The 23,859-nt window shown below is 32.9% G+C and overlaps 1 protein-coding gene and 1 pseudogene across 2 annotated transcripts; both read right to left on the bottom strand.

Annotated features, from left to right (window-relative positions):
* Positions 1-4,021: 4,021 nt before the first annotated feature.
* LOC143567107 (4-hydroxy-3-methylbut-2-enyl diphosphate reductase, chloroplastic-like) lies at positions 4,022-6,616 on the bottom strand (annotated as a pseudogene). The gene is made up of 9 exons (XR_013141345.1): positions 6,416-6,616; positions 6,106-6,285; positions 5,876-6,007; positions 5,714-5,788; positions 5,500-5,605; positions 4,818-4,912; positions 4,545-4,730; positions 4,362-4,448; positions 4,022-4,238 (listed from the first exon to the last, which is right to left on the bottom strand). The product of XR_013141345.1 is annotated as a 4-hydroxy-3-methylbut-2-enyl diphosphate reductase, chloroplastic-like (transcript).
* A 1,930-nt stretch (positions 6,617-8,546) lies between these two features.
* On the bottom strand, positions 8,547-16,998 carry LOC143567104 (putative E3 ubiquitin-protein ligase ARI2). The gene is made up of 7 exons (XM_077053608.1): positions 16,712-16,998; positions 13,793-13,825; positions 13,431-13,710; positions 11,590-12,070; positions 9,401-9,949; positions 9,122-9,288; positions 8,547-8,828 (listed from the first exon to the last, which is right to left on the bottom strand). The coding sequence occupies exons 1-7, from the start codon at positions 16,853-16,855 to the stop codon at positions 8,680-8,682; spliced, it is 1,803 nt and encodes a 600-aa protein (XP_076909723.1). The 5' UTR covers positions 16,856-16,998; the 3' UTR covers positions 8,547-8,679.
* Between the last annotated feature and the right edge of the window lie 6,861 nt (positions 16,999-23,859).

Genomic DNA, 23,859 nt, shown 5'->3' with positions numbered 1-23,859 from the left:
CCAATCGTCAACAACCACCTACTTCCATAGTTTGTACACCACCAACAATTATTTTAGAAGTCTACAAACGTTAAATGACTTTTATCTATTGCGATATATATGATAAGTAACTAATTTTCAGCTTATGCAGACGATATCCAATTTATAAAACAAACAGTATTATATTTTCAGATTGCAGACCTTCAGACCACAACTTCAATTGCAGACATAAAATCAGATGAAATCAGATTGCAGACAGTTTTTTTCTTCAAAAACAAACAGCACCTAAGAAATTAGAGTTATTAATACAATGACTCGGCTTATTAAAAAAAATTATTGACCCTACTTATTAAAAAAAAATTATTGACTTGACTTATAAAAAAATATTGACCCGACTTATTATAAAAAAATATTGACCCGAATTATTAAAACAAACAGCACCTAAGAAATTAGAGTTATTAATACAATGACTCTGGCTTATTAAAAAAAATTATTGACCCTACTTATTAAAAAAAATTATTGACCTGACTTATAAAAAAATATTGACCCGACTTATTAAAAAAAATTATAGACCCGAATTATAAAAAAATATATTAACCCGACTTATATAAAAAAAAATTATTGACCCGACAATAAGTCCTTGATAGACATCTGAATACCAAAATTTTCCGCCCTCTTATGGAAAAATTTTCATGGTCTGTCATTGTCGGTACAATTATATTGGTTCGGTACCCCCTTTAATATTGTATTACTTAATTTTATTTTCTTTCAAATCTTCAATGGTCTTGATACATGTACCATGACGAATAACTAATAAACTGAATTAATACGGGTAACGATATGAGATGGGTATCAAATTGGTTAAATTAGTCCTGGTACGATACCGGCATATAAATCACATCATAACCTTTCCATTCGAATAACAAAATGTGGTGACCGTGCCAACCACGTAGAAGAAAACTCAATATTGTGAAAACTCACTACTCAAACCCATAAGCTCAAGTAAAGAAAGACATGAGGTTACTATGGCACCAATTGACCATTAACAACTCCTAGCATTCTCATTTAACCCATTAAATTTTGTGAAAGATTTTTTATAATTTAGAGAATATTTTAGGGTGTTGTAAGTGGAAAGACATATAAATGCACTGATTTTTCAATATATTTGAAAAGTTTTTAATATTTATTGAAAGTGGTTGTTAGTGAATGAGAGATGAAATATATTAATAAATGTATAAAAGTATATTATTTAATTAAAAATAAGAGAAAAGTTAATAGTGATTTTCAAGGTAATTTTAGATTTGAAAGCAGGGAAGAGTGGACTGGATAATAGAACAAAAACAGTACGGATTACTTTCTCCAAAGTTAGAATCGTTGTCATATACTTATGTAAAAAGAAAATGCAAATAAAAAAAGTTGACAAAACAAACTGTTCCCATCCATCTCGGCAGTTGACTTGATTGTATAGTTTTGTTTTGAGGTAAATAAATCATCAACTGGTTTGATTTTATTGCTATCGGAATTTGACTTGAAGGTAGAATTTATTCTGAATAATATATATTAATTATTAATAATCAATCAGTTAAGTTAATTAGGGGTTATCGGTCATGTTTAAATCTCTTAATAATTCATTCGTAATTGAAATAAGATCACAGCTTGTTTAAATCTCTTATTATTGCTTTCATTTTAGCTTGTCTATCCTTGAAATGATTTTGCAAACCCTAGTCAACACTAGTTGTAGCTTTATATACAGACCTTATACAACTCATATATATATAGACCATGTGTGCCTTAGGGAACATGGTGGCAGCCTTTTAGCGCTATACGAGTCGTATAGACCTATACAACTCGTATAGGGCTACACGAGGCACAGAAACACAAACTGACACAATCCTGATGCAAACTGACAAAAGGCTGGCCCTATATGACTCGTATATGTCTATACGATTTGTATATGCCTCAAATGGTGTCTGAATAGCCATCCTGGTGTTCAAATATCGCATCATTCCAAACCTCGAATTTCATGCTCATCATGCAATGATTGCTTTCAGTTTAATTTTAGCTTGTCCTTGATATGATTTTGCGGTCGATGAAACCTAGTTTTTTTAATCTTGAGATTTTGTGCAATTTTTTCAGAATTTGATGGAATAACTGTTGGCCTTTTCAATGTGCTTATTATTATTGTTATTGTTGTTTACTGAACTAGATACGGATACTGATGGAGAATCATTGAGTCCCTCGTGTTGAGAAAGCACCAAGTGTAACATGTCGGTTTTTGAATGTAGTATTTGCTTGGATTCAGTTCAAGATCCTGTTGTGACACTCTGCGGCCACCTATTTTGCCGGCCATGCCTGGACAAATGGCTTCAAATTCATTCACACCGCCATGAATGCCCTGTTTGCAAAGCCCATGTAGATCATCATAAATTGGTGCCCATTTATGGAAACCCTGGCATTCCTTGCCAGCAACCCGAAACGGCTCCAGTACCACCAGAGTTACCGCCAGAGCTAACGTATGTTCGCCAAGATAGGTCTGGTGCACAACGGGAATTGACTTGTAATCCTCTTTTTTGTGCCATTTCCTCTGTTTGGCGTCTTCTTTTTGGTGTTGTTTCGTCTGTTTGGAATACTCTTGTTGCTGTCTTGGCCTTTGTTTGGAGTCTTCTTTTTAGTGCCGTTTCGTCTATCTGGAATCTTCTTTTCAGTGTCGTTTCATCCATTTGGAATATTTTTGTTGATGTCATTTCCTCTGTTTGGAATTGTCTTTTGGATGCCATTCCGTTTGTTTGGAATGCTCTTGCTGAGACTGAGTGCTTATGGACCCGGCCTCATGTACAAAGAAATCAACTGGCTTTCTTGACAATTTGTTTCATCGGTTTTCTTGTTCTTTATATGCGTGTTTCCTCTTGGTTTTCTTGAATCTTGTTTGTGTTCTTAGTATGTGTTATGTATCAGTTAAGAGTCTCAAATCAGTGGATTTGAGCATGCTTGAAAAGAAATGCTTTTGAAACTGGATCATAACCATTTTGTTTCTAGTTTTCGTTTCGTGTATTCTACTCTACTTGTTACTTCAAGGCAAGTAATCTCTATCTTTAAAACAATTTCGCCACCTACGGTCTTTCAACTCGTGTTTTGTGAATTGTCTCCCAAGAAACAATGAAAAGGCAGCCATTTTGATTTGTTAATCAATTCTTGCACAAATGGAGAACATAACATGGATGAACTAGTGAGACTACAAGGATTTCGCTCTACGGTTGCTTTATATCGATAACAACAAAGTGCTTGTAATTTCTGGTAAGAAAAGAGAATTGTTTGGAACGATTTGTCTGAATTCTAGATGTGAAAAATGAAAGGCTTCTGGTAGATTTTTCTATCGAACTGAACCGAATTTGTTGGGTCTAGTTTTGATTTCAAACCAAAACTTGAATTTAACAGATAAAAATGAAAACCAAAAATTAATATGTAATTCGAGTTCCTCAGTTTTGTTTTTTGTTTCAAAGTGCAATTGAATTTAGGCTAAATGGGATTCGGCTAAATGTAGCTTGGTTTCCTCGGATTTAACAGAATTGAGTTCTGTATAACCAAAATCTGGTTACCTAATTCGGTCTGAGGCAATCGGGCCGACAATGAAGTTGTGATTATGTTTCACCAGAACTTGGACCAGATTAATCACTGCTCAGAACATGAAAATTGAGCTGAGACTGTAACTAATGCAGGAACGCCATATTTAGTAGTCGATACTGTAAGCTATGAAGATATCAAAAGGATAGTTGTATAAGGTGGAGCATTTCTTTAAATCGACTAACCCTGCAATGGAGCATGTCACCAACCGAATATGAAAACAAGATGGGCTACCATCATAGTTTTCAGTTACTCTATACCCACTTTGTTCAAACTGAAACAAGTACAAAATCCCATTTCAGTTCTTAAATATATAACCACCATACCCGGTAACATCCCATGGATAAAGATGTTAGTAAGGTCTGGGAAGCATGGGATGTTGTAGGTAAACCGTATCTCTAGCCAGATGATAAAGATGCTGCTTTTCACTGAGACCCTCGGCAGACATTTTCATATTCCAATGGTGTTTCAAATATATTGACACTAATCCCGTGGTCTTGAATAAATATACACAGAATACATTGTACATAACGCTGCAAGATGCAACACCATTTGACTCTCATACCCCTAATCTATGCAAGTTGCAAAGCTTCTTCCCTTTTAATCTCGAATACCCTCAGTAGAGCATCTTCCACAACCTACAGATATCCACAGTTAACATTAAAAAAAATTCAACCACAAAACATATTTAGCAATTTGTACCATTTGGAGCTTAGAAAACTGAAACATATTACATATATTTTCCAGTTACAAAACTTTACCTTATCAGGTGTAGATGCACCAGATGTGACACCAATTGTAACTGGGCCCTTTGGTAGCCAGTTTTCCTTTTCAACTAATTCACCATGCTGTTACATTGGAAATTATTTAAACATACTTAAACTTACAGAGTTTAAAACAGAGCGATTAACATCAAAAATTAGTATTGAAGTAAAAGTACTTACCATCAACTTGAAAGCTATTCGGTTTCCAGGACCGATTCTTTGTTCACTGTCGATCCAATACGATGGAATCCCGCGCTCCTCTGCAATCTCTTGTAAATGTGAGGTGTTGCTTGAGTTCCACCCGCCCATTACTAACATAAGATCTAATTTTTCATCTACCAACTTATACATAGCATCTTGTCTCTCCTACAAAGATAGATTACATCAACATGTTGCCTTCAAATATATAGAATTTAAACAATAATGTAACAAAAAGAAATTATGAGAACTTGCCTGAGTAGCGTCACAGATGGTGTTAAAACTTATGAAGTGTTTGTTGATATTTTCTACTCCAAACTTTTGCATCATAGTCCTCTCTACTAATTTCCCTGTAATAAGAAAAAGGTTAGTATTGAAAGTGCCACTTCTAGACAAATAGGGTGTAAACAAGTTGAGCCCAAGCTCGGATCATTTTGACTTATGAGCACTCGAGCCCTTTTAGCTAAAGCTCGAGCTCAGCTCATGAGTTGTTTTTATATATAACATAATTCATATTCTTTTGTTATTTTATCATTATATAATAAATATTATTATAAAAGTATATATTTAATGTGTTAAATAAAAATTAGATAAATAGTAGGACCGTTTAAAGCTCGAGCTTGTTTAAGCTCGGCTTGATTCGAGGTTTTGATGACCCAATCTCCAAAAGCTCACAAGCCGGCTTGGCTCGTGTACACCCCTATAGACAAGTTATGTGATGGATTGGTTGAGCCGGCACTAAAAGTAGCAATTTTGACCTATTTACTACTAAACATGTCGATTCGGTTTATTCTTATATTATCTTTAACAGGTTGAAACATTTAAAGTGGATCTAAAAAAAATACAGTTTTTATAGTTACATCTGACTAAACAATAATACAACAAATCAGCCTAAATTGTTTCATTTTAACTCGACCTGTTTTGACCCGCCACATACCTATCTCCTCTGTTTCCCCTTTTAGCATCGTCGTTTGGTTTGCAACACCAGCCTTGGCAAGATCTTGATCCGGATCGAAACCCTTAGAAACTGCAAATTTGAATTTCTACAAACATGCCAAAGTTCAAACTATAATTAGAAATTAGAAGTTTTATAGAACTGGTTAAACATATGTAAGAGATCAATATTGAATTGATAATAACGAATAGAACACCTCTAGAAAAGCTTATTTGGTTGAGCTAGATCCATTAAGTTTACCACCAAGAATGTAATCACACACATATGTTGCATGAATAGTATAAGAAATCGTTTAATTCAGGTATAGTTGTGAATAAGTTCCTTCACTTCAAAAGAAAAAAAATACACTAAGCTTTACCTCATCCATGTTCTTCACAATTATATACTTTCCTGCAAAAGAAGCCGTTGCTATGGTCTCCTCGTGAGAATATTTACCATGAATTATTGAGGTATAGTCCCCCTTTTTGTGCTTTTCAACAGTATTCCACACCTTCAACCCCAACAAATATACATATCAACATCATATTTATGATTCAAAGGATGCAAGACTACAAATATTCCATTAATAATATGCAAAAAGAGAAATACCTTAGACACCCAGGGGCAAGTGGTATCGACTATTTGTACTTGTTTGTTACTCAAAGTCAACATCTCGTCAACTGCAGCTCCAAAAGCCGGAAGAATTACAACATCGCCCTTATCGACAACATCAAACTGTTTTGCTCCTTCTTCAATGGGGATATCTTGAACTTCCATATCTTGTAGCCTCTAATAATACATAATTCAATATTTTTACCATCAATGCGTTAATAGATAATATACAGATTGTAACAGTTAGGTTGTGAAACATAAGCTAGAAATAATCATGACTTTTTAAATCAGAAACAAAAATGAATACCTTATTAACAGTTGGATTGTGAATAATTTCGTTTGTGATCCATATCTTGTCATCAGGGAACTGTTTCCTGGCTTCATAAGCAATCTGGACGGCACGCTCGACTCCCCAGCAAAAGCCATAAGCTTCAGCTAGCTTTACAGTAACATTTCCCCATGTGTATTCATAGTTATTTTCCTTCAAAGTCTTAATGATGTCGCCTGTTTATAATAATAAACATAACTTAAACAAACATGTTCAATCAGTCAAGCACTGTTAGGGGTGTAAACAATGAGTTACTCGAGATCGGCTTGTTAAAAACTCGAGCTCGAGCTCGAGCTTTTTTAAGGCTTATTTAATAAACGCGCTCTAGCCTGATTTTCTCATATTGAGGTCGAGCCAGCTCACTAGCCTAAGCGAGCTTTTTATTATTTTTTATATTATTATTATTATTATTTATTTAATATACTCTTATATATAAATATATGATAAAAGTTAATAAATACAAAATATTAGTATATATTTCATAAACAGTTATAAAAATATACAAGTTCAAATAGTTAAATAACTAATAAACATTAAATGAGCCGAGCTTGTGCTTTAAAAATAAAAATCTAAACGAGAGCCGAGGTTGGGCTGTTTACAAATCTATACATATTTAGAGGATCATTGAAAACGTAGTGTCTCAGTTTTCGTGACTCAGCGATTAATGGAACACAAAACACATCAATTCGTAAAAGAGCTAATCAATGAACCATATGTAAATTCCAGCAACAGAAGGAAACGATAACATTAATCAAACTCTGACGATTGAATTGAGGTACAAATTACTGGAAGTAATGAATGAATTAAAGAGGTAGATATATATATATATACTCTTGATTCATTCGCTCAAGCGTCTCCTTCTTATGTCCAAATCCTTTGCGGTTATAATTATGTCAAATTATGCCGGAAAACTTTAGCGTCAAAATCAGAGGAGCAGAGAGGCTTCCGGCATCGGAAGAGATGGATGGTGCGAGTGGAAGTGTAGAGAGGAGTAATTAATTAGTTGGAGAGACTGGTGTGGTGGATAGCAACAACTTGTGTGTGTTTTTCAAGGTCAAAGTAACCAACTTAACAAGTGTGTATTGTATTAATACAAAGTACTATCTCGTGATCCATGTTTTTCTTTGAATTTCAATTTCGTCTCTCTCGTTTTTTATTTTTATTTATTTAAAACATTGTCGAACTTGAGATAAAGCTATTGGAACGTATCAAACGTGTCTTCTTCGTCAATGCTAGAATGAATTAAGTAAGTTTGAATACCAAACGGTTGTGGTATTCAGATCTCAAGGGCTGCTGGAAATACAATTGTATGTTTCACTATGAGCAAATCGTTGTGAATTGGTATTTCACTCTTGGGCGGTTATTCCATACAACTAACTCTAGACAATTAGACTGTAATTTCTTTCGATTTTCTCAATTAGACTATCCAAAACCTCACCTCTACTTCTAAATTTGTCCAACACCTCACCACTATGTTGAAGTTCAATCAAGAACTCGCCTCCATTAACACGGACAACAGGTTTTGTCTGACAACCCTATTAGTCTCATATAACATGAGAAAACAAAGGATTTGAGAGGATATTAGAAAAAATCATGTTTCAAGGGAAAAAAATAGAAAATGGAAGGAAATTTGAGAAAATTGAAAGAGAGGGATTTTTAATACATCAAATATTCACTTTTCTTGAACTCGGAAACACGATAATTTTTACTTATCTTTCCTTAATTCTCTCTTATTTTCTTCTTTTAAGGTATGCTCTTTTTGTATTTCATCCCGACGGAACAAGACAAACCCAACTAACCAATTAGTAATAATATCAAATGCAGCATGCCAAGCACAAAAGAGCTTAATAAACCCAAACCAACTAGTAATATGAAACGAATATCAAATGCATCACCATACACACAAGAGTTGAATATCAAACCAACTAGTAATATGAAACCCGACTAATATACCCGAACACCCCTAGATGATGGGGTCTGTAGTTCTCATTTTCAAGGGGCTTTTTTTTGTCATGATACGATTGCATTATGTAACTTGTTTTGACATGCACTAATCAAGCACCGTTTCTGACACTTTATTCAACCCCAAACAAACATAGCATAAATGAAAATCAAAAGATCTTATATAAATACCTAAAAAGTTTATAGTTATCAAAAGAGACCAAGTCATAGAATAGAGTCGCTCCTATGTCAGAGCTATACACTTGCTTATAACTAAAGTAATGAGCAACTCCTCCACCACCTCAATTTCTATCGATCACATCAGGAGGAAAATTGAGGTCAAACATATTGTCGCCAGACCCGTCGTCTTTTCTAGCCCTCTTCATAGACGAAAAACCACTCTCTTCTGAGCTCCCAGAACCCGAAGGGCGATCAGACTCAGATGTGCCACCTGTCACATACATACAATATGAATATGCTGAGATCACTTGAATTCTTTTGCCATTTTTTATAAATAAACACAATGATCATCCAAGATTTCATATAAAACAATTTGCGTAGTATGTATTAACACTGAAGTTTGGGCGGCTTTCAATCAGTTTTGACATATTTCCCTTATAGCTAATATGAGTTTATTCCGTTTGAGATCAAACGCAACCCAAATTTACCTATGCAAAAGTAAATGTGTCGAAATCGAAATTGCCACCATGTCAAATTAAAGAAAAGGAGTTCAAGATAATTTACCATTAGTCAGGTCTTCCAGCATATGACGTTTATCAGCATTGCATGGTTTTGCACCCCAACTGATCGGAAGCTCGATAGCTTTTTCAATTCCTTTTGAGTAATATGGAGCTATGTTATGAATGCCATATTTTAGTGAACCTAGCAAATCTGTCGATATGCATTCATACCTACAAATGCAACCAAGTGAATACATTGCTTTTAATTTATATATATAGGGTAAAAATCGTAGGAGAATTTTTGAGTTCTTAAATTAATTAAATTATTGACATCCATACTTACATTTGCTTGCACAAGTTATCAGTGATCACAGAGAGATTAATAACTTGCATCCGAATTTCCATTATTTTGTCCTCGATGTAGGTATCAAATGGTTCCTCAATAAACTTTGACAGTTTTTCAATATTAGCTTCCAACTGCTGCTGTTGATCCTCAAACAAATGCTGTTTATTTTCTAGCTCTACTGTTGTCATCTCACCCTTAAAAAGCTCTTCCCCAAACATATAATATGCAAACGGGTATGAATATGAAAGTGCCCGCCTTGATCTGAATAACCGATAAAGCCCGTTTGTAACCCAGCTAAAATCCCGTAACTGAGATTCTTTTCCCTCCAGAACCGTCACTTTCTCATGTATGGTCTCTTTAAGCCTAGATTCCTGCTTGAATGAATCTGTATGGGCTTTGTAACGGTTGTGATAATGCATGTACCGATAAAGATCCCGCTTTGCGCGTTCAGATTTTTTCTCACGGTCTTCTTTGTAGCGACCGCAACTATGACCAGTGATGTTTGACCATGTATGGTCCCGACCAGTTGCGCCACCACATAGCCAACTAGTTCACACATAGCCAAAAATTTAAAAAGGTTAGCATATTATTTGCATAACTAAAGCAAAATATTGAACATATCATAATAATTGCTTAAAATAGGAGTATATCATTATTTCTGACTAAACAAATTAAACCTTTCCCCCGGAATTCTAATGGTACACAAAAATATTGATCTTACCAAAAGATTAGCGAGGGGCGAGATGAGTGGTCAGGTAACACGTCAAAACGGATCAGCTTTAGTTCAGAACGAACTGGGTCAAATCAGGTAGGGTTGACCTGAGAACCCTGTTTTGTTCATTTTTTAATATAATGACTACATCATCATAAATATGGTTACAAAAGCAGTCTCGTTACAACAATCTAAATCTTACAAAACAATTGATTTAAGATGTTGGTTAAGGGTGTGCATCAAAACTGAAATAACCGAACCAAAATAACCCAACCAAATAGAAAACCATCGGTTCGGCTTTATGTTTTTTAATACCAATTTCTCCGTTCAGTTTCCGTTTTGCTATCAACAAAAACGAACCGAAAAGCCCAAGAAAACCAACTTTCAGTAATCTTTAACAAATTAACAAATGGTATAGGCCAAAATATTCGGGGTCCAAACGTGTAATAATTAATTCAAATGATTAAGAAAAAAATCTTAAGCCCAAATTCATTATATTGGGCCATTTTTACCCAAAATTTTCAAGCCCAAATAAAAGCAGTCTCGTTACAACAACAATCTAAATCTTACAACAATTGAATTAAGATGTTGATTAAGGGTGTGCACAAAACTGAAATAACCGAACCAAAATAACCCAACCAAATAGTAAACCATTGGTCCGGCTTTATGGTTTTTAAAACCGATTTCTCCGTTCAGTTTCAGTTTTGCTATCAACAAAAACGAACCGAAAAGCCCAAGAAAATCAATTTTAAGTAATCTTTAACAAACTAACAAATGGTATAGGCCAAAATATTTGGGGTTCAAACGTGTAATAATTAATTTAAATGATTAAGAAAAAATCTTAAGCCCAAATTCATTAATTTGGGCCATTTTTACCCAAAATTTTCAAGCCCAAATAGTAAAACCGAAACCGAACCCATTGTAATAAGGGAAAACTGAAAAACCGAAACCAAAACAGTTTTCAAAAACCCTAAAACTGAACTTCTAGTTTTTGGTTCAGTTTGAGTTCAAAACCTACCCACGCACACCCTGTAATCTTGATGCACTAAAAATACACTTCAGACAAATTCCAACCTGTTTACCCGTTTCGTCTCGTTCACTTTTTAGCAAAAAGTTTCATTTGACCAATTTTGAGATTTATAACAGCACATGTCAAACCTTTATAAGTAAACTGGTCAAACTAGTTACGGTCATTACAGTATTACACTATAGGGACTGAAATGTGATTGTACGATAGTTCAGGGCCATCTTGTAATAAACAAACTAACCATTGGTTAGTTTGTTAATAAGCTCTTGTTTCTCACCTTAAGAACGAATCGTTAACAAACTAACCAATAGATGGTTAGTTTATTAAAAGACAGCCCTAAACTATCACACAATTACATATTAGTCCCTCTACTATATATTATGACCGTAACAAAACTGTCACCAATACAAAAGGGTTGAAATGAAATGAACAAAATCAAGTTCTTACCAAAAGGCTTGTCCACATATGCAGCTGACTAGATTACAACCACCATTTTTCTCAACAGGTTTATGACACTTGGGACAAGGTTTTGTATGAACTGTAATCCAATTAACTGTTTCTGATTCATCTCTGCATTTCTTGGTCCAAAGATCCCACATAACACAAGAACAAGGAGAGTGAGCTTCACATAAACAACTGAAACAAAATTGGTTACCACATGAGCATTCAACTTCACAAAATTCGTCATCTTCAACACGGATTGCATTCCCGCAATGAGGAGTACTTGGACACCATTTCACCATTTTATTGTCTTCAATGTATGACTCCAGAAGAAACCGGTCAAACTTCTCAGCCAAATCGGGATGCCTTTTGTTGACTAGATCCCGGATTATTGACTCGTCACATATAGCAAAACATTTATGTGCCATGCATCGGATTCGTCTGCTTTGCCCCTCGTTTATTTTTACAATAAAATGTTCTGTCCAGCCTATTAAAAAACATGAGTACCCAGTTAGCAGGCATGTAAATGAACCAAACATTCAGTGAGCCGTTTGTTCACTTAGTTTAAACGAACGGACATGAAAAGGAACTTTTTGTTCATTTAATTTAGACGAACGAACATGAACATAAGTATCGTTCGTTTACATTCGTTTATGTTCATTTATGTTGTTTGATTTAAGAACATTCGTTTATACTCATTAATACATTCATTTAAATTTGTTGACCCATTACAATATAGTGAGGTTTTATGAAAGTCAAATATCTCATTTACAGCTTAGTCTAGTTTTATCAACCTTTTTTTGCCCAGCACGTTATTGTTGACGTTTACTTTTAATTGGTTCTAACTCAGGTAGGTCCGTTCATCTATGACTCTGTCCATTTGTTTATGTTCATGAACCATTCTTTACACTGTTGATATAGAAACACGAACACGTAGACTTTCTTAACGAACGAACACGACCACATACATTTTCTTAACAAACGAACATAAACAAGAAAACCTTGTTCATTTAATGGTTCATGTTTGATCTTTTGTTCTTAAACGAATGAACATAAACAAACACGAACACATTCATTTATTTAACAAACGAACACGAACAAGAATCCCTGTTCATTTAACTGTTCGTGTTCGATCATTTTTTCGATTTACGTTTAACAGACAAACATAAGCAAACATGAACAAGTTCATTTTTTTAATAAACATACACAAACAACAAAACCCTGGTCATTTAACTATTTAGTTATCCGTGTTCGATCGTTTGTTCGGTTAAGTTAAACAAACACTAACAAGAAGACCATGTCCGTTAGATTGTTTGTGATCAATTGTTTGAGTGAGATGGTTTATTTAGTAAGTTAAAAGAGCAAACGTAAACAAACACAAACACATTCAGTTTCTTAAAAACACGAGTGCTCGTTTAATTGTTCATGTTCGGTGGTTTATCTGGTTAAAGTTAAACAAACGAACATAAACAAACATGAACACAATCATTTTCTTTATAAGCAAACACAAACAACAAAACCCTGTTCGTTTATTTGCTTGTGTTCAATGTTTTGTTCAGTTAAAGTTAAACGAACAAGCATAAACAAACATGAACATGTTCTTCACGAACACGACCATAAAACCCTGTTCGTTTGATTGTCTGTGTTCCATCATTTGTTCGGATACAAGTTAAACAAACGAACATGTTCTTTTTTTAACGAACGAACACGAAAACCTTTTTTGTTAAAATAAAGTTAAAAACGAACACGAAAATGATTATTTGTTAGGATAAAGTTTTAAAGAAAAAAACACGAACATGCTCTGTAATACAACAGACCAATTGATTGAAAGTTGAAGTATATCTTACAGTTATTACAAAAGCAGTGCCCACAATCCATTTTTGTCATTTCATTGGATGGTAAGTCCTCCATGCATATATCACACATTATTGTAGAAGTAGATAACGAAGAGTCTGGATTAAGAGACTCAATAATAGGCACACCAGCCTCAGTAAACAAACTGTCTTTTCCTTTCTCCACAAGTACTGCAAGTATCTTATCGACATCCCAACGATAATGGATAAGTAGGGTTCGCGCATGGTGTTCCCTCAGAGACATTAATTCTGTAACTCTACGCAAATCTTCCCTCTAAAAAATGTAATTATCAGAACTTTAGCAGGTAGATAAGATGCAAGATATATAATAAAACTAAAGGTTAACCAAATTCTACCTGCGCCGCCAAAAGAGACTCTTTTGTTATGACCTGTAAGAAATGTTCAAGAAAAGTTAAAAATAATGATATTATCTAAAAGAAAGGATTAACCAACAGTTTGTTATTGCAGCAATACATAAATATGCAAATGTAATGATCCATGCTTAATTCAGCTGATAATGTATTATACAGGAGCATACTACTACTTTACTTTGTTTATTTAGACTGTATAATCACTTGCCAATAGGCCCACAATATGTTAAAATATAGAGCATGTAATTAGATAGCTTAATGGTATAAAATGCCAACTTGCAATCAACTGTGGATAATGTATATAATGTTAGATTCAGAAAAAGAAGCAACAGGACAAAATGATGCACAACAAGAAATGGAAATAATATGGTTTGTGGAAAAAAAACACTAATAAAGAACAAGCATTTCTAAGCTTCGTAGTTCATAGCTAGAATACGCAAATATTCATGAAAGAGTTACACCTAAGATTGATTGCATCAAAAAGAAAGCTCGTAATTCTTTAAAAAAACAGATCACTCAACCATATACTCATTAATATTAGGATTACATAGTTGTATAATATATTAAAAGAACCTAAATACACCTGAGGAACTATACCGATAATAAAATAATACACTTGAGGAACTATACCGATAATAAAATAATACACTTGAGGAACTATACCAATAATAAAAGATTAACCCAAAGTACACTTGTAAAACCAGAACAAAAGCAAAGGCTTGACATACACGTAATAACTATTAACTAAAAAAAGTATGTCATTTGAGTCCTTAACTACAATTTGGAAATAGTAAATTTTGAACCTATTATACGCTCCACCCAATCCTATGATCCTATATGCTAGAATTAAACAACCTTACCCAGTAGATAATCACACCAATAGCAATGCTATTAGTAGGGTCTGGTGAGGGTGAGATGCAGGCAAACCTTACCTCTTAACTTTAGGGGATAGAGAGGCTGCTTCCGATGAGACCCGGCTCCAAAAACCATATGTAAAAATGTGTGTGTGTGTGTGAGTGATATAATATAAAAGAAACAGAGTTCTACACCAGAAAAGTGGGATAGTAAATGGAAAGGTAAATAAAAATCATAATTCTAATAAAATAAACAATGATAATAATAATAATAATAACAGATAAATAAAGGTAATGATCCTAATAAAAAGTAATAACATACAATAGAATGAAGCAATATGATGCTACAATTTAGAGAGCCACAAAACGTGAAACATCACTACAAAGAGTTGAAGCATCCTGCTGTTCGGTTTTAGCCGAGGGGTGAAGCAATAAATAGGTAACAGGCTTTTGTACATCAACAAAAGAATGCCCATCATAGGCATTGATGAGTCAAAACGTGGGAAAAAAACTGCCTGAATTGCTTCAGTGGAAAACTAAATGGTTGAACTAGTGTCTTGCCTCTTGAGCAATTAAAATAAAAATAGCTAACAGACTTGTGTACATCAATAGAAAAGAGCAAATCCAGTGCACGAGGCTCCCGCATGCATGGGTCTGGAGAATGTCGGGCCAACTTGGCATGATGTATGCATCCTTACCCTGAAATTCTGAAACGGCATTTCCCACAATGTCTGTTAAAGACAAAGATGAATCAAAATGGAAAAAAAAACAAAAAAAAAATGTTTAAATCATAGTCACCTAGTTGTGGTTCGATCCAATACGGGAACAAGGAATGTGACTTGCTATTGGAGGCGTATTCGGTGTGTAGGGGATAGGTTCCTTACAAACCGGTACAGTGTACCATAGAGTCTGGTTCAATGTTCCCAACTCAAAACATAATTTACCAAGATCCAAAATTCAAATTACATAACATAGAATATAATTTGATTTTTGTTGCTGTAAATTGATTGGCCTGTCTTTGGAAACCAGGAAGCAAATTGGTAGGTCGGTCGTAAATTGATTCATGTATTAAATACCAAAAGATCGTTTAGGATTGGAAACGAGGAGTTGCCTTATCTGCCGCCCAAATTAACTGAATCTATTAAATTGAAAGAAAACGCTAACAAAACGATCCAATTACGTACGCCACGCCATATCGATGGGATCAGTTTTAATTTCATTCAGAATCAACGAACCAGTTAATTGAATTCGTATTCACTACCGATTAGGAACGCCGCACCAGTCAATCAAATTCACGATTTCATGGCAATTGGGAACGTGTGCGATTTAGTTTGGGAACAAAACAATCCCATACGTAATGCGCGGCCTTACTAGCGATTTATGTGACTATGGTTTAATTTGCTGTAGTGAAAAAACAGAAAGTTTAAGCTTGTGTCTCAAGCAATTGAAACCAGAATAACTGAAGTTCTAAAAAAAGAACATCGGAGTGCTGATGTTGAGCTGAATCATATAAGGTAACAAAGATGTCACATATGTGGTAAAGAACCACGTGTTAATGAGAAAACACGACAGAAACACGCATGAGTGTACAAGACATAAAAAGAGGTGTTTACGTTGCAGGAGGAAAACAAAGATTTGCCTCTCTCCAAGAGATAACAATTAAGTAAAGAAACTAAAAAACATATACCAGCAAAACTCGCATTAACGGGCATACACACGTGACACTATCCAAATAAACATCCGACAACATGTAAGACAAAGGTGAAATACATCTACTGTAGTTTACTATTTCAATTATAGAAACTTAGATTTGAATTTACAAAACAAATTGCCAGAAATAAACAAACAATCATTCGGATACACAGTCCACAAATACTATCACCAATCACAACAATAATAATAATAAAACCTAAAAAGAAAACCCCCAATCTAAGCACACATAATAAAAAGCCCTAGCCAATTTCCAATCAAAACAGTGAAATCAAACAACTAATCAAAGACTCGAAATTAAAACCTAAACCCTAATTGAACAGTTAATGAATAAGTATACCTTAGATGAGGAGCGTTTAGGTGGAGGCCACTGATGATCGGAATCATCGTTGTCGATTGCATCGTCAAAGGAATCACGCTCAGAGCAATAATATTCTTCTTCTTCTTCGCCACCGCTGCTCATGCAATCCTCTTCTAATTCCATCGCCAAAATTCGATCGGTTGAGACTGGATTCTGAATTGGATTGAGGCTAAACAGAACGATCGACTTCAACAAGAAGAAGCATACCACCGGCTAAGAGAAGAGGCGGAAAACAAAATAATATTATTATTATTAATATTGGGGGCTTTACTTTGCGACGAGGAGGAGGAGGAGGAGGAGGAGGCAAAACTAATTATTATTATTATTATTATTATTAATATTGGGGGCTTTACTTTGCGACGATGAGGAGGAGGAGGAGGAGGAGGAGGCAAAACTAGTAATTATTATTATTATTATTATTATTATTATTATTATTGGGGGTATATATATAGAGGGTATAAGTATATCTGTATTTAATCAAATAATAACTAATTAATATTCATAAATGCTAACAATAATCAGCTCAAATGTGTTGACTTGAGCTTCTTCTGAGATATGGCTCCAAACATGAAGTTTCTATGGATGAGGTTCGACCTTGTTTAGTTTTAAACAAATTGTACTTTTGCCTAATAGTATTCTAAACTAAATTTTACTTTTACGTCTTACACCTAAAACTATATATTATACAACTCATGAGAGAAACATATATTGATCAAGAGCGAACCTATTTAACTAAAAATGTTTGTGGATCACATATATCTTTTTTTTTCTTAATGGCTCCTAATTTAATTCATATACACCACTTATAGATAGGGATGAGCTTAGGATGGTACTGGTTTAGTACCGTTATATCGTGTAAAATTCAGAAAATACCGGTACCGAAAAGTCAAATCAAAAGTTTGTACCGATTTGATATCGACTGTATCAAATCGGTACCGGTACCAGTACCGAAAATGTTCATCCCTACTTTTGCATGCACCTTGAAGACCCTCAACTTCTTAAATAAAAGGGAGATACATTATCACCAAGATATTTTACGTTTATGGATCCTAGATCATATTAACTTGTCGCTATTTAGACTAAACCCAAACTTATAAACATCATGTTATTTGTATAGCGTATAAAAGAAACCCAAACTTATAAACATCATGTTATTTGTATAGCGTATAAAAGTTAACAAAATGTATGTATAATGTAACACGAGTTATTAGACTGTATGAGACGCTAAGGGTCAACTTTTCCATTGTCAACAACACCTAGACAACAATCGTATTGGTACATGTATTCAATTTTGTGGTCTTTGGTTTCTATGCGATTTGGTCTCGCTATTTTTAGTCTTTTTTCGTTATCGGTGGTTCCGTACTGAAGCAGTATCGTACCTCAACGTAACTATGTAACTCACAACTTTAAGTTTGTAACTTTAATTAATTTTATGGTTTATGCATACACTAATTCATGTCATAGTGCGCAAAGGAATTCTTATGTTTGGGATTGAGTTTGAAAACACCTTATTGGCTTATTGGTTTTTAAAAAAGCCAATAAGTTAAATGGTGTTTGGCAATCACAAAAAAAACCCTTTTATTTTAGCTTTTTGAAAGAGTTAAAAAGCAGTTTTTCAAAAGCCTCAAATCCTGGCTTTTCAAAAATGGCTTTTTGAAAAGCCATAAGCACTTTTCAAACTCAATCCCAAACATGTGCTCATATAAGAAGTTAGCAAATTGAAAAGACATTAAATTTATAAGATACTAGATCAATTATATAGATAAACTTTTAGAAAAATTTTACTACACTATTAAAACAAAACAAGATATCTACAGAACCTTCAATTAGTATGCCCACATAGGCTTCTCAGTTATCCGGTTTTCATCTATAGAATTTTCACATATATAACAAATTAATTTAAATATAGAAACATCATATTTTATCATCAAACACATGCGCTCGTTTTTTTCTTTTTGTATAACCCGAATATTTTTCACCAACATACCCACTCGTTCTCAATTCTCAAATCCTCTAGTAAACCTAATTTCCAATTGTCAGTCATGTATTACCAATCGATTATTGAGCATATTTCATCAGTGATTACAATGAATTATAGAAATCCATCTCCAATCTGTCCTTTTTCACAAACATATATTGACATGTTTACCAATTTCTCCAGTAACCCTAAAATCCAATCGATGTTACAATCGTTCATGTATAAACTAGGGGTGTTCAAAACTATCTGAATCCGAATCCGTATCCGAAATATACGACTATTCGTATCCGAACTATCCGAATTTCGGATATCCGAATCCCGAATATCCGAAAATTTGGATTCGGATTCGAATATCAGTTTTCAGATTTTTTGGATAGTTTGGATATCCGAACTATCTGATATTTTTAAATTTAATATATTTTAATTTTATTATATATGACAAAGATAATAAAAACCTAGATGACATGTTTCATTTTCACAGCTCCCTGTCTCTTATCTTTAATCTTCTCCACTACATAAAACCCTAGATCGCCTCCACTCTCCCCCAGCCCTCCACTATCCTTATTCGGCGTCGACCACCACAGTCAGTCACTCCTCCTCCGCCGATGTCGTCCCCTCCACTTATCTCAACTACCGTCGGCGTCGCCTCCACTCTCCTTTGGCCCTCCACCCTCCTCCTCCGTCGTCGACCACCACCGTCACTCACTCCTCCTCCACCCTCGCCGACCACCACCGTCACTCACTCCTCCTCCACCGTCATCGACCACCACCATCACTCACTCCTCCTCCTCCGGCGTCGTCTCCTCCACTCGTCTCAACTACAATCAGCAGAATGTTTATGTTTGGTTTATATATGGTTTGTCGGATTATGGATTGCTTATGTTTGGTTTGTTGGATACTTGGATTTGTAAACTTGAATTGAGACGATGTAAGTTTTTATTTTTAAAGCAGTGTTTTTTTTTTCGGATATTCGGATATCCGAAAATTTTGGATATCCAGACTTCGGATATTTGAAATTTCGGATTCGGATAGTGATTTTCACTATCTGAAAGGTTCGGATATCCGGCTTTGAACAACCCTAATATAAACCAAATCTTCATCTTCATCTCCGAGTAGACCGAATTCATCTCCAATCGATGTTAGACTGAATCGATGTTGACATGTATTCATCTCTGATTATACTGAATTCTGAAAATCCATCTTCAATCAGTCCATCTTCTTCATTATGTCTTTGGTAGGTATGTTAATTTTACATTTTTCATTTGTTTTTATACTTTAATTTTTTTTAAAATCTAAACATAACAGTCAGTAGGATTTTGAATGAATTATGTGTACAAATTAGTGTGTTTAATTTATGTTTTTCAATTCTAAATGAGTCTATGTATTCGATTGGTTCATGTACTTCATCAAAACCGTGTTTTGAAATCGAGTTCAGTTTTATTTTTTGACATAATATGTCATATGTCATTTTCAATGTTAATTTAAATGATCTTACTAATCTATTAAATCAATACAATTCTTTCACATGGCATTCTACTACCTTGTCCACCTAGGCCTCCAACTCACCATATTTCCATTCTAGGAGTCTATTTAATGATGTCACGTGTCATATTAACCACAAACCCAAAAAACATAACCCGCTCCATTTTCCATAACCCACAACCAATGCAACCAGTCATTTTTCTCTCTAACCTCTTCACGAACATAATAACCCTAATTCCGCCGCTCATATTCAACTCTAATTCCGGCGCTCATATTCCGACTTTTACATTATTCACCATCAATTTTTTAATCTACCATGTTATTCTTCACTTCCATAGGTGGACAGGTCTCCAATCGTTTGGATTTCGTTCAATTCACCGTTTGTCAGAGGAGATGTTATAAGGTTTTTTTCCTCAATTGATGATTCTTATAACAGATCTGTTCTCCGATGAATATATTAAAGGTAATTAACAATCCATTCTTGCGCATATTGGTTTAATAGTATAGTAAGATCCAATGAATATATTCCGGTCACATTGTTTTGTTATAATATCCGATGAATATATTCCAGCCACTTTGTTATAAGCATATTTTTATGTTTAATAAGATTTTTCGGTGAATTTGTTATTTTTTTTGTTTAGTGAATATTCAGAATTGAATTTCCGTTCAAATTCTTAATTGTTTTCCGACCAATTTTTTATTGTTTTGTTTGTCCAATTTTAAAATTTTCCGGCCAGCTTTTTATTGTTTTGTTTGTCCAGTTCTAAAATTCTGTCTAATTTATGTCTTTTTCCGTCCAATTTTTTATTTTTTTCTTTACTAAATATTAAGAAACATAATTTCCGTCCAATTTTTAATATTTTTCCGGCCAATTTTGATTCAGTACTCTTTAATGTTTTATTGGGTTACGATCTTTAATCTCTAATTTAATATTCCTGAAATATTAATTATAAAGTTACTAATTTTTTATTAACATTTACTAATTATAAATATACTAAATTTACTAAACTAAATATAATATTGATCTTTAAAATTAAAATACATATTAAATTATAATATTCATCTTCCAAATATAATTTATTCTAGAATTTAATAAAAGTATTAATGTACATAACTAATTCCATTACTAATTGAGCTTTTGACTATAATTGGAAATTCAAATTCAAAATATTACTGACTATATTTAAAGGTTTGACTAAATAAACTATAATTAAGAAAATAATTTATGTTTTTATATAATATTAAATAAAATTATATAACCGTATATAATCATATAGTTTCTAAATTTTTATTAATATTTACTAAATTATAAATTTAGTAAATTTACTAAATCATAATAGTGATTTTTAAAATTAAACAAAAAAGTATAATATTGATTTTCCAAATATAACTTATTCTAAAAGTTTCTAAAAATATTAATCTACATTAATTTAATCTGTTATTATTCCAGGATTTTATAATTTAATAATAATAATAATAATTGACATTTTTACAAAAATTTGAAATTCAAATATATTTAAAGGTTTGACTATAATAACGATAATTAATAAAAGAATTTATGTTTTTTTAATATTGTTATTATTATTTCATTCCTAAATTAAGCAGCGTATTATTATTAAATATTAAACGATTTTGATTAACCTTAAATATTGAAATATAGAATTTATTATATAATAACACATTCTAAATATACATTTTGAATATAATCAATCGTTAATTTTAGAAAAAAAAGATTTACAATAAACCACTTTAATTATATACAAACTTATTGTTTAGTCAAATATTTAGTTACCTACTATATACTAATTGATATAATTTCAAATTTTCAATTATACCTAAATTATTTCTAATCTATATTAAGTTATTATCTATAAATATATTGCCTTGATTTATGCATGTTGTTACGTCTAATATTAAATTTCATTTATAACAATTTCTATGTTACGAACTTTAACAAAAATAAACTATTGTCCAATCAATATATAACATACATGATGAGTAGGCAATTCTTCACACCATTTCCATCATCGACCTCATAACCCACCCTCTGCATATGTATGTAATGTAAATAACCAAATGACCCATTTTCTTTTTTGTTATGTAGTAGGCACGCGGAGTTGGTGAAGATGACCCATTTGGATGGGATGCCACAAATATCTCCATTAGTTCATAGCAACGGTTATGGTGCGCATAACCCTCTATATCTATTAGTCATGTTGTGTTGTATCATTCGATTATAATAACAAAAACAGTTCTATCTTGATTTATATTTTTTGTTTGGAACTTAATTGCATTTCAAAATTTTATTATCTTTATGTTCTTTTTGGTTTCTCGTGCAGAATGGACCTTGTGAAACAAATGCTGCAATTGAATTCTTTATAAATAATCTTCAAGTAAGTCTATAGATATTTGTACTATATAATTTACACTTTATTTGGTTTATTCTTATATCTGTTTAGCAAGTCTCCTAAGGCAAAATTTTCCCATCGACCAAAATCTTTGCTCATATCTTTGGATATGTTATATGATGATATCATTAATTTTGAGAATTTGGTTGAACTCATTTACAATTTTATATTACTAGGCAATGGGCAACTTCAAACTTAAAATATGTGCAACAATTCAATGTCAACTGCAGGTACTAATTAGAAACATGGTTTTTTTATTACATGTTTTTCTTATATTTATTATTTTAGAAATATGAGCAACTTTGTGTGGCTTAAATGGTACTGCTTTGAATGATACATAAGCCTTTTGATTTCAAAGTTTTTAAAGTCTGACATTGGTAAATCTAGAAAGCTAGCCTTGGATTTCTAATTGTTTAAAACAGACCAGTTTGCCCATAACTGGTAAACGTATCGTGCCACCTTTTCGTTTTCAAAATCAACAATTTTATTATTTATTATTTATCTCAATTAAACTAATTATGAATTTCTTACGATTATATTATTAACAGTCTCTAATTATCTAGATATTGTTATATGAGAAAAGATTGTTAAGGTGTTTATTCGTGATCTGAAAGTTAATATGAAATATTAAATAATCATAATCAAACTTCATTACAAAACATAAGATTTTTACAAAATGATATTTTGATATTATGTAAAAATTCTCATTTAGTATTTGCATTTTTCTGTAATTTTTGTCCGTGTGGTAAACAGTTCTCCAATTCACTAACCTATGTTAAACATTCAACAAAGTAATTTTAAAAGATAATTTGTTTTTATTTATTTTATTTTACAACCAAACCTTAGTCTTTGTAAATTTAGTTTTTGTAATACATGTTAAACATTCAGTAACCTATGTTAAACATTCAACAAAGTAATTTAAAAGTTAATTTAATAATACATGTTTTCAAACTAATTAATATAGTCTATAGTCGATCTTATATAAAAAAATCATTTATATAACTGACTTTTGATTATTTTGTTAAGGTTAACACAAGTAGTACATGGTCAAACTGTTTAGAGTTTCTAATTAGTTTATTTTGTAACTTTTAGATTTGTTACTCGTATTTAACAGCTTTATTAATGTTAAATGTTACTCATTATTAAACATGTTATTCTGTTAATTGTATATTTAATTTGGATGTTATTGTTTTATTATATTTTCAAGTGGTGAAGCAAAATGAGTTTCTTTTGGTAGAATGTTTGAATGAGTTTATGGT

Source organism: Bidens hawaiensis, unplaced genomic scaffold (assembly GCF_021521415.1).
Source record: "Bidens hawaiensis isolate Kalapana, Puna unplaced genomic scaffold, B.hawaiensis_p1.1 tig00023216_1, whole genome shotgun sequence".
Taxonomy (NCBI): domain Eukaryota; kingdom Viridiplantae; phylum Streptophyta; class Magnoliopsida; order Asterales; family Asteraceae; genus Bidens; species Bidens hawaiensis.
The sequence above is the reverse complement of the archived record's forward strand: the minus strand, read 5'-3'. Positions and strand labels throughout refer to the sequence as shown.

Excerpts from the sequence above, each read along its gene's own strand:
- LOC143567104 (XM_077053608.1), bottom strand. The coding sequence starts at position 16,855 with ATGGAATTAGAAGAGGATTGCATGAGCAGCGGTGGCGAAGAAGAAGAA. Across the intron at positions 13,711-13,792 it reads AGTCTCTTTTGGCGGCGCAG|AGGGAAGATTTGCGTAGAGT; the intron begins GTAGAATTTGGT and ends TACATTTTTTAG. Across the intron at positions 9,289-9,400 it reads GATAACTTGTGCAAGCAAAT|GTATGAATGCATATCGACAG; the intron begins GTAAGTATGGAT and ends TTGCATTTGTAG.